Source organism: Astyanax mexicanus, chromosome 17 (assembly GCF_023375975.1).
Source record: "Astyanax mexicanus isolate ESR-SI-001 chromosome 17, AstMex3_surface, whole genome shotgun sequence".
Taxonomy (NCBI): domain Eukaryota; kingdom Metazoa; phylum Chordata; class Actinopteri; order Characiformes; family Acestrorhamphidae; genus Astyanax; species Astyanax mexicanus.
This window is the reverse complement of record NC_064424.1, coordinates 13,680,751-13,691,762: the sequence shown is the minus strand read 5'-3', so window position 1 is coordinate 13,691,762 and position 11,012 is coordinate 13,680,751. Positions and strand designations below refer to the sequence as shown.

The 11,012-nt window shown below is 37.2% G+C and overlaps 2 protein-coding genes and 1 non-coding gene across 4 annotated transcripts; 1 reads left to right on the top strand and 2 right to left on the bottom strand.

The window, feature by feature from the left end:
• Positions 1–2,121: 2,121 nt before the first annotated feature.
• Positions 2,122–2,193, bottom strand: trnac-gca (transfer RNA cysteine (anticodon GCA)). Its single transcript has one exon. It is a non-coding gene; the product is annotated as a tRNA-Cys (tRNA).
• Positions 2,194–2,372: 179 nt separating this feature from the next.
• Positions 2,373–5,799, top strand: LOC103028613 (proteasome maturation protein). Its single transcript, XM_007259562.4, has 6 exons — positions 2,373–2,483; positions 4,717–4,817; positions 4,901–4,961; positions 5,061–5,162; positions 5,386–5,479; positions 5,646–5,799. The coding sequence occupies exons 1-6, from the start codon at positions 2,481–2,483 to the stop codon at positions 5,711–5,713; spliced, it is 429 nt and encodes a 142-aa protein (XP_007259624.1). The 5' UTR covers positions 2,373–2,480; the 3' UTR covers positions 5,714–5,799.
• Positions 5,800–5,937: 138 nt separating this feature from the next.
• Positions 5,938–10,357, bottom strand: ccdc82 (coiled-coil domain containing 82). 2 transcript variants are annotated; one of them, XM_049466048.1, is made up of 7 exons: positions 9,376–10,357; positions 8,179–8,452; positions 8,000–8,092; positions 7,623–7,747; positions 7,064–7,234; positions 6,616–6,825; positions 5,938–6,390 (listed from the first exon to the last, which is right to left on the bottom strand). In XM_049466048.1, the coding sequence occupies exons 1-7, from the start codon at positions 10,003–10,005 to the stop codon at positions 6,253–6,255; spliced, it is 1,641 nt and encodes a 546-aa protein (XP_049322005.1). In that variant the 5' UTR covers positions 10,006–10,357; the 3' UTR covers positions 5,938–6,252. The 2 variants fall into 2 exon arrangements, with proteins under 2 accessions (XP_049322005.1, XP_007259623.3); XM_007259561.4 differs by having other exon boundaries at positions 5,938–6,358.
• Between the last annotated feature and the right edge of the window lie 655 nt (positions 10,358–11,012).

Here is an 11,012-nt window from a genome sequence, read left to right as displayed (position 1 = left end):
AAAATTAAAAGAACATAATGAGTCATTTCAGAGCCCTGATCTGGTCCAAAGATGCTGACGCTGATCTCCAAAGCACAGATGCTACAATGTCAACCACTTCCTCTGGGTGGAGGGTCTTAAATAGGCAGCAGGTTAGAAAAAAAAACTGATTTAATAAATGATCATTTTCATTATTTGAAAGAAAGATTTCTCTAAATAACTGTAAGTTTAGTTAATTGTTTTGTGCCTTCTGTCTAATGAGGCTCTAAACCCATAACAACCCAGAATAACAAGAAATTGAAGAAAAGAGCATCACAAATCTGAATCAGATCAAGTGAAAAATATAGAAGTGATCTGTAACACACCGACTACATTAACTTTGAATTTGGTTGCAATAATAAAACAACAACACAACTTTTCAAGGGTGGTATATTTGAATATTAGACTGTCTGTACTGATTTTGAACTGTACTTATAATATAGACCACACATTGTGTGCACACATTGTAGAATTCATTCTGTATTTTTGTTATGTTACTTGAGTTATTATTCCTTTTTTTAATTTTTGACAACTTTTTTTTACATTAAAAAAACTTAAATGTGCTTTATTTAGATTAATATTTCCTGATTCACAAAAGCAATTTACAATAGTAAATGAATTAACTGATTTAATGATGGTCAATGTATGGTTATTCACTGGAAGCGTGAATGACAGTGTTGTGTTGAGACAGTAACTTCCCTTGCGTACTTTCAATTTAATATACTTCATGAAAATACATATTAAAAATCCAGTAGCATTAAGGTGTACACAATATGTGCATCAATACACAAAGTAGTACATTTAAAATATATACTTCAAGTGTATTAAAAAGGTGTTTAAAAACACATACTTAAATCTACTTAAGTTTGCAGAATTTGTACGAAAAAAGTACTCAAAAGCAAAATGTAATACTTTTATGTTGTGTTTAAATATAGGTTAATTACAACTGAAACATAATTAATTAATTTTAACATAATAAATTAATTTTACATTTTTTTTAAGTATGTACTTTTCCATGTTAAGTATACTTTTAAAAACTTAATACACTTTTTTTTTACAAGGGTTATAGGCTGTGCCGGCAACACTTAATGCCTAGATTCAATTCAGAGACATGACTAGGTGCCTTTCTGTCTGAGTATGCAGCAATTCTTACATATCAGATACAGATGTAGTGTGGGAGAAAGTGCTGAATTAAACTTCCATTGTGCAGTGTAACTGTTGGTTACTAGAGCAAATAAATACACTATTAAACTGATCTAAAGTAAACTGAATGCTAACCCATTTTTCAATGCATTTGTCAAGGCCTATTGTGGAATGGGGTTTTTTATCTTCAGTTGTTGAGGATTTCAATGCAGTCTTTACTCTTGAAAACAGCCAGCCATGGCTTCTTTGTGCTTGTATTTGCAGATGCTTTCAGTTACACAGAACTTTTCATTCATTCTAAACAAACAGCAAATCATTTGCTCCTGAAAATGATTCTGTTCAACTGCCTGCTGTTTCCAAAATGATCAGTTGCTTATGTCGTGTAGATCACAATGTATTTATTATATGTTACACTGATGATCTGCCCAACCCTAACAAAACATCTATACATTAGTTCACTGAATACAGTAAAACAGTCCTTACATTCAAATTAGTTAAACCAGTTAAAGGCCTGTGCAGCAGATTATAGATTTCCTTTAGACATTTTTCTTTCATAAATACCTTTTAAATTATACAATTACGGATGTTCCAAAAAAATGGCCACAGTTGTGGACCATTTTATTAATCATAACCTTACCACTGCAGAGGCTGGTTAAAAGGTGCATGTACTGTATGTACTGTAATACAGTATACTTACTGTAACACTTCATATAACAGAATAGATAGATACATCTTATTGTTTTACAGAGCTGTAAGTTACCTATCTAAGACATTTTAAGTGAGATATAAGCATTAGCTAGACCTTTATTTTGTAGAAGTGTAATATTGTTACATATAATGAATGTTTTGAGAAAGGCACGCACTGCTGTGGAAATATTAATGGTGATTTGAGAAATTTACCAAAGTAAATGAGAGAAACTGCAAACCAAAATGCAGAAAAAATATTAATGTGAAGAAAAGAGGGGGCACCCGGATTTGAACCGGGGACCTCTTGATCTGCAGTCAAATGCTCTACCACTGAGCTATACCCCCATACAGCTCACAGCGCGTTAGTTTGTCTATTGTCTCTTCACATTCGTACTTATCACATTTATTACTACATTGTATATCTGTAGATGTTAAAGAAAATACCTATTCATACATTTAAAGCCGCTCTGTGGTTTAACATTAATATTATTAATAAAATAAAAAAAAGAATTTATATATATTTGTTTGGGCAGCAGATGTGACGACAGAGTCAGTTCCGCAGATGAACAGGAAGTTGTTAGCTAGCCGCTGAAACAGGTTACGGGGCTGTGTGAAGAGGGACTCTCCGGAAAATGGTGAATAAATATTAGATATCTTTATTTTATTCGCTCATTATTAGCAGTTAACGCTTCGATATAATCCCTTTATCTTTTCTACTAACTTTGTTTTAGACTATATGTGTGTGTTGACTAACCAGGATTAGATTATATTAGACTAGCTAGTGCTGTGTTATGCCGCAGTGATCCGCTAGCCTTTAGGTGGAGAACCCAGGTCCAGAATGTAAAAATCCTTTCCAGGCTTTTGTAGCCACTGTCTTGCAGGCTATGCTGCACCTTAGCTGCAGCAGAGCCGCCCAGGCAGTTGGTACAAAACCCTGGAATGGATTTATACCTTCTGGATCTGGGTTATCCAAATTTACTATCGTTAATCACTGAGCTAAGCTAGCAGTCGAGCTAGCGTTAGCTTAGCTAACCTAAAAACGTGTAAAATGTAGAAAATTAGCACTTTTACTGTTACAGCGGGTCGAATTAATGTATATAATCGAGGTCATGCGGATTGCAGTGTATTTGGAAGGCATATTTTTTTTGTGAAAGATGTGTTATTTAATCAGTTGCTCGTTAGCTTTAGCGGTTTGTGATGCGTCATTGTGTTTCTGTAGGAGCTAACGCTAGCGCTAAACTTTCGGTTTCGCAGAGCAGCGGAAAATAAGGCTGGAATTATACGCTAAAATATAAACTGTAACTTAACTCAATTAGCTTGTTAATGTTATTCTTTCTAAATACTGAATACGAGACCAAATTTGTTAACGTTTTTTTTATATACTTATGTCCTTGTAAAGTTATTTTGTTTTAGGAATTCAGTTCAAAATGTGAAACTCATATATTATATAGATATATTCCATACATAGTACATCCATACAAGTGTTTATTTATTTTATTGTTGATGATTGTGGCTTACAACCAATATAAACCCAAAATTCAGTGTCTCATCAAATTAGAATATTATATAAGACCAATTGGTACTGTGTGGACAGTGTGCTAAGTCCTGCTGAAAAATTAAATCAGCATCTCCATACAAATTGTCAGTAGAGGGAAGCATGAAGTGCTGTAAGATTTTGTGGGAAAACACTGCACTGACTTTAGACTTGATATAGCACAGTGGATCAACACCAGCAGATGAAATGTCTCTCCAAACCATCACAGACCATCAGTAAAATTTTAATTTCATTTGGAAATCAAATCTTCTGTTTTGTATTACTAATATTAATGAATCATGCTGGTACATGGATGCTGAGTTTGTTATTATGCTGTAGAAAATAAAGTGTTGATGATAAAGGAATTTTATTCTCTCTGTATATATATATATATTAGGGGTGTCACGATTCTCTAAATCCTCGATTCGATTTTATTTCCGATTTGAGGGTCACGATTCGATTCAATTCTCGATTTTCTTTTTTATTATATATTTACATTTTATTATTTTATGCCTCATAAAATTTAAATAATATATTATTTATTATTATTATTATTATTATTATTATTATTATTATTATTTATTAATATATATATATGGTAATGCCATCTAGTGACTTTTTTGGTAGCAACAGTGTGCACTATTAAAACTGCAACCTGCAAAATAAAATAAAAAAAATAAAAAAATAGGAACAATTAAAGCCTTAACAAACTGAACTCTATCCTACTATAACAGTTAAACATGAAAAATAAAATAAATTTTCTTTAAGAAAGATATATTATTAACTTTATCTGAGAGAAAGATGTTTTTTTAATTCAATGGAAAGCAACAGGTGTAGTCAATTATAAGTTTAAGATTTTTAATCCACCTCACTGTGATCTATAGTCAGTGTTCTCAAGTCACAATGACAAACGCATTTCAGCGAGTTCACACGCTCTCACCTGCGCGCACCCACCCCTTGAGAGCCCTGTCTATATTTCTATAAATCCGTTTTCAGTTTCTCCTCCGTGGCTGAAAGGCAGCTGTTCTCTGCCTCTCACACAGCAGAACTGAGGGCGGGCTCTCTCTATTTACATGAATAGGATGCGCTGTGTTGGTGCTGCCCCATTTGCGTAGCGCGCTGCGCCATTTGCGTAGCGCGCTGCGCCATTTGCGTAGCGCGCGCGGGAGGGATCGTCGATTCTCGTTTTGACTTCGATACTCGAGATCGTGACCTCATTTCGATCGATTTCGATAAAATATCGAGATCGTGACACCCCTAATATATATATATATATATATATATATATATATATATATATATATATATATATATATTTTTTTTTTTTTTTCCAGAATACTCGTGGTCTCCGCTCACAACTTAAGGACAGTGTCCCAGTGGCAGGTCTTTGTCCACAGGCCGGAGCTTATGGGGTACCAGATACACTTCGTAGAGGGTAAGGATTGGGTTTGTTTTGTACATCATGTTAGTGACCATATTTACTTGTTTCTGCATTCTTAATTGTCTTTGTGCCTTTAGGTTCTCCAGTGTCAAGAATGAGCTTCTCCCTAATCATCCTTTGGAACTATCTGAGAAAAATGTACGTTCTGTACTCATCTTTCTAACTTCTCTTCCAGTATGTGGTCATGTCATGTATAATTTTCATAATGCTAAATTGTTTTATGGTTTGTATCCACAGTTCCAGCTTAACCAGGATAAAATGAACTTTACCACACTAAGGAACATTCAAGGACTCCATGCACCGCTGAAGCTACAAATGGAGTACAGAGCAGCAAGACAAGTAGGGACCTGTTTAATTTGGGTGTTAGATACTTTATATTTTATATATAAAAACTCAAAGTGTTTTATTGTCATTAGCATAGCATGTATTATGGTAGGTAACATGTAATACACACTAGGGATTAACTTATTGTTGCCACCTACACTTAAAAAAAAAAAAAGCTTAGACACGATATATGTTTATGAAGTTCACAAGGCTAACTACCTGATTTTTTTTTTATTAGATTCAGCGTTTGCCGTTTTTGCCAAGTTCCAACCTTGCCCTAGATACACTCAGAGGCACCGATGAGAGCATTGGATTTGAGGACATTCTTAATGGTAAGAGGGTGTTTATGGCTTACTATATATGATTTAAATTAAGTGTAGTAATTTTGTGATCCAAATTGAAAAGCAACATTCAAAGATAAGCAACACAACTGCCTCACTTGCTTGGCAACAAGTCTCAGGGATTTGTTTAATATGCATACATTTTTTTTCTTTTCAGATCCTGCACAGTGTGAGCTTATGGGAGAGCCTCACATCATGACTGAGTACAGACTCGGGGTGCTGTGAGTCTATGAGCACACTGACCAGTTTCACCATGTCCCTTTAGTTATGCTGAGCTTGTTTGTTCTGTTTCTAATAAAAAAACAAATATATTTAAGGTGTTTGGGAATTGTTCTTACCAATAGGTGGGATCATGATTTTTTTTTATGATTTTTATCATGAAGTTACATTAAAATTTGTCATTTTTAAAGAAGTCTTAACCTTGATTTAAATGTGTATAAAACACTGAAGACAGTTCTACTGAGTAGGTTTATTGTAGTGGGGATATTGTATCAGTCTGGTACAGGTTTTGTTACACATTCTTGGTTTGAATATTTACAGAATCACTCAAGTTAACATGCTTTAACCAAAAATTAGATACATAAAAGAAAATGCTGCCAGGCAAACAGTGCCAGGCTTAAAGTAATCCTACAAATATAATTCTTACAGAAGATGCAGTTTTTGTTATGAAAACTCACTACACATCCAGAAATGTATTCTGATGTATTATTAATGATTTAAGACTTTAGTGGTTCAAATGTGTTCAAATAATACTGAAAACATATTTACAGAAATGAGCACAATAAAAAGCGAGGTCCAATGCACTTAGTCCAGCTTCTCCTCTTGGAAGAAATCTGCAGCGTTAAGGTGTTCCTCAAACTCGTTATATTGCTGTACAAAAGAAAAAAAGAAAGATTGCACCACTGAAGGAAGGAGGGATGAAACAAAAAGAAACCAGCTTGGATTAGGATGCTTTGTACCATAGGCAATATTTGCATGTGCATAGGCATATGACGGTGAGGGCAAATTTTAAAAAGCATGGGTTTTTAATATTGATCAACTGATCTAGAATCAGATACATCACACCAGCAATAAAATCAAATATCAAATTTGACTGGTATGACCAGCCTCATTACACACACGCATACCTTAGTAATCCAGCCTTCTTCCTGCAGCTTAGTGAACACCTTGTTAACTGTGTCTTTCACTGGCTCATCATCTTCTCCCTCATCCTGCTCCTGTACCTCTTTCAGAGTATCCAGTGCGTTGCGGCAGCGCTCAAACAGGTGGTACTTAAAATGCTTCAGTGCGTGGTAGACTTCAGTACGGCTGGCACACACTGAGCCGACAAGGAAAGTCTGCAGTTTGTAAAGACACAGACGTGTTTTGTATAACATTGTAAACAGTGTATTTTCTTTTCAATAAGTATATTGTTTTAAGTATAAAAAAATAAGGATTAACTCATTTTAAGCTAACAGAAATATCAGAATAAACAATTCCAACTGTTATCTCCCTTTGGATCTTACAACCCTCCAAACTCAGCTCTGAATACATCAAAGCCAATTGTTAAAAAAGTGCATTACAGGCGGATGCTACCTGTGAATCATCAGGCATGAACTGGTCCTCTTGAAGGGTGTCGCAGTGATAAAGCTGTCCAGAGAGGCGCACACTGAAGCGTCCATTTCTATGGAGCTCACAGGCTTCACATCCTTTGGTATGAACATTCACCATGGAAATCCGCACTTTGGGATAACATTCCACACGTTCCTTGTGGGGAATAGAACACAATGTTTTACCTCACTTTACTTTAAACAAAGTTTGGTTACATGCACCTAATAATCTGACAAACACAGAAAATCTGAATTTGTTAGTACTGCAAACAATTGCCTGTGTATTTCGAGCTTCTTAGAGTATAGCGCTGACCTGGCATCAGTTAATATCTTTTTCTACAACACTGATTTGAACCAGTCAACTAATAAGAGCTGATCTTTGTCAGCAGTATGTTTGCTTTGAATTTCTAGGCTTTTACCCAATCGAAGAAATCCAAGCATGCTGTGAACATGACCACTTCAATAATCACAACAACTGCAGAAACTGTTATGGATTACTTAGTTCATGTAAACATACATGTGTATTGCATAGGTATGTTCCTTACTTTGTAGCGTTCCTTCCATCTGCTTCTTTGCTTCAGATTTTCCAAACGTGGCAGCACCAATCTTTCATCAAAGTGGTGCAGTGATGACTTCATCTCTTGGGCGTAGCGCTTCGTCCGCTCTCCATCTGCAGTGATAAATACACAAATCTATTAATGAAGAAACAGCAGACAAACTGTTACTCAATAGCAGCAATGTGAGTTTTTTTTAACTGGTCCAACCCCATGTATTTTTAATCCAAAAAGTTGTACTTCTTAAAAGTTCTTAAAAAAGGGTTCTATACCATTTCAATGTGAACTGTTTACTGAACTAAATAACCCTTCTGTTCATGTGACAATGTTTCTGGCTTCTAAAAGGAGAAAACAGCAATAAAGCCTACTGTAAAGAGACTTGAGAAAGGATGAGTCCAGAGCGTTGATCAACAGGGCTTTCACCACCACTTGAAAGTGGGTTAACTGAGATCCAGTGATGACTGTGAAAGACAAGAGAAAGACTGTTATCACAACGTCTTCAAATTACAGACCAAACATTGGAACGAAGGAAAAACACAGTGCTTACACTGGCGTGGGAGGTGAGACAAGAAGTCCCTGCCCTTTGGCTCCCCCACATCCTCCTCCTCATCCCCCTCCTCATCCCCTGCCTTCTTCTGTTCTTCCTCCTCTACAATGAAGTCCTTCAGGCTGTCAGTATCTGCTAGTTTTTCTTCTTCACTGCTGTCCATCAAAGGGTTGGGGTCCTTCTCACTGGAGCTTTCTTCAGAATCTGCTTTTTCTTTGTCTTCAGCTTTCTCTTTTTTACCCTTCTCCTCCTCCTCCTCTTCTTCTTCTGAACCCTAAGTGTGAACAGGGGGTGAACCTGTTTAATTGTATGTTCTTAAACAATAGCTTTTAACTAGTATGAATTATATTGTTGATACCTAAACTATTGTAAATTACAATACATTTTTACTCAGATCGGGTACAACAATGGAACAATTTCTACTGTGTAGTCTGAAATCTTTTGATTTAATCTTAATCTTTTTTTAGTAGTTTTGATAATGACCCAAGTGTTTTATTGTATGCTGGAATTAGACCAAGCCATTCTATCTTAAAATCGATGATTTAAGCTAATTTTATTGATTTATATTTGTTTCAATAGATCTTTTGTTTTATTTAACCCATTACTTTATAAAAGAGGGTTTAACACTGTTAAGTCTATGTAAGAACCAGTTAGCTAAATAAATATGAAATAGAAAACTGTGAAAACTAATTTATCTTGAGAATTCTTTCATTTTATTGCATACATTTATTTGTAGGCTAAAATGAAAGGTATACACTACAGGATAATGATGTCACGAGTGTCAATAAGCTAAATTATTATACTTAAAATTTGAATAGCTTAGATAGTTTACTTCTTATTAATAAAAGCTATAGGCTATAAATATTGCTATGTAAAAGGTATTTAGTCTTATTTTTGAGTTTTTATGTTTAGTCTGCATTTTAGTGAACAAATTAGAACAGGTTGGGGCTGTTAAAAAGTTAGCTAGTTTTCTGTTTAACTGTTTTCTGCCTTTTCAATCAATATTTTCTAAATGTTTAATTAGGATTGTTTCTGGTTAGTTGCACTGCTCTGTTCTAAACTATTTAACCTCTTAAACCAGAGCTATTTTTAAATATCCATAACAATGTCAACTTTAAAAACTAGAGCTAGACTATTATTATTGTAGTAAGGTGATATGTGGACCCTGAGTGCCTTAGTTAGCTCTTAGCAAGTTACCCGCGATCTGCGGCTGCGCCGCGGAGTGCCCGTCTTCCTCCTGCGCGCGAGCTCCATCAGTTTACTCTTCCTCTCCCTCCGCTTCGCCGCGGCTTCTTTGGCTTTTTTCAGCTCTGTCTCTCTCCGCTTCTGCTTCAGAGCCTCGTCCTCGGAGTCTTGGAGCTTCAGGCGCTTCTTCTGCAGCACTTTCCGGCGGGGTTCGGCTCCCACGTCGCTGGAGTCGCTGCTGGAGCCGCTGCTGGAGTTGCTGCTGGAGTCGTCCTCCAGAGCGGCGGCGCTGGCGGCTCTCTTCCTCCGCCGCCCGCGGGGAACAGCGCTGCTCTTCTTCCCGCGCGCCTCGCTGCTGCTGCTGTTACTGCTGCTGCTCGCAGCCGCCGCCGAAGCCTCCTCGTCGTCTTCCCTGTCGCGCTTGGGCTGGTAGGAGCTGTCAGAGCCGTACGAGGCGTTATCGTTGGACTCCCGGTACTCGCTCTCGGAACTGACGCTGGTGGTGCTGTGGTAGGAGCCCTCGTCGCTGTCATCCAGCATCTCATCCAGTTTATTCACCCGAGTCTTCTGGCGGTCTATGCGGGCCTTAGGCGGCGGGGGTTTCCGCCGCAAGCCGAAGAGCTTCCCTACACTCTTCAGCATCGCTGCAGTGGGTTAAATCTGATCAGGGCGAAATTAAACAGTTCAGGTGTTTCCAGCCTGGGTTTAGGACATCAACGTTATGCGAGCTGTCAGTGCTCGTGCAGAGACACCCCCACTCAGTCAGGTTACAGTAGCTGAGATAGCTTAGGTTACATACTGAGCAGAACTGAACACGAATATCTAACTAGCAACAGAGAGCATGCACCCGCCTAACATACACTAACCAACCTGCAGCCGCTGCTTTACACTGTCAGCTGTTTATGTGTTTAAAAATTTATATTTTCAGCCACATTCCTAAACCACAAGTCCCGCGTTTGTTGAGGGGCGTGTGTCTTGTTTTGCTTTTGCAGTGCTACGCATTTCCTGTCTAACAAGGTCCATTGGTGTCCCAGACAAGCGCCACCTAGCAGTGAGGAGATCACAATATCACAATATATTTAACTATTACAGTACAGTACTGGACTGGACAAATGTGGAAAAATAAAACAGCCCAAAGTGTGACCTAAGATTTTGTAATTTTTTGGCTTAAGTAGAATAACACAGATTATTTAAATATACACTGCCTGGCCAAAAAAAAGGTCACACTAATAATTGGTTGGACTGCTTTTAGCTTTGATTGTGGCACGCATTCACTGTGGCATTAATAAGCTCATGCAATGTCACAATATTTATTTCACTCCAGTGCTGCAGTAATTTTTCATTGATGATGGTAGAGTCTGACTGCTGCACCGTCTCCAGCACATCCCAAAGATTTTCAATGGGGTTAAGTTCTGGACTGTGGTGGCCAATCCATGTGTGAAAATGATGATCTCATGCTCCCTGAACCACCCTTTCACAATTCCAGCCCCATGAATCCTGGCATTGTCATCTTGGAATATGCCTATACCATTAGGGAAGAAAAAAATCTGTTGATGGATAAACCTGGTCTATATTCAGTATATTCAGTTAGTCAGCTGACCTCATTCTTTCAGCTCATACTGTTGCTGAACCTAGACCTGACCAACTGC

What these genes read in the sequence shown, in the direction of transcription:
- LOC103028613 (XM_007259562.4), top strand. An exon ending in TGGAACTATCTGAGAAAAAT is followed by an intron (nt 4,962 to 5,060) that starts GTACGTTCTGTA and finishes TTGTATCCACAG; the next exon opens with TTCCAGCTTAACCAGGATAA. An exon ending in ATTTGAGGACATTCTTAATG is followed by an intron (nt 5,480 to 5,645) that starts GTAAGAGGGTGT and finishes TTTTCTTTTCAG; the next exon opens with ATCCTGCACAGTGTGAGCTT.
- ccdc82 (XM_049466048.1), bottom strand. Translation starts at nt 10,005, where the DNA reads ATGCTGAAGAGTGTAGGGAAGCTCTTCGGCTTGCGGCGGAAACCCCCG. An exon ending in CTTTCTCAAGTCTCTTTACA is followed by an intron (nt 7,748 to 7,999) that starts GTAGGCTTTATT and finishes TTATCACTGCAG; the next exon opens with ATGGAGAGCGGACGAAGCGC. An exon ending in TCATGCCTGATGATTCACAG is followed by an intron (nt 6,826 to 7,063) that starts GTAGCATCCGCC and finishes TACAAACTGCAG; the next exon opens with ACTTTCCTTGTCGGCTCAGT.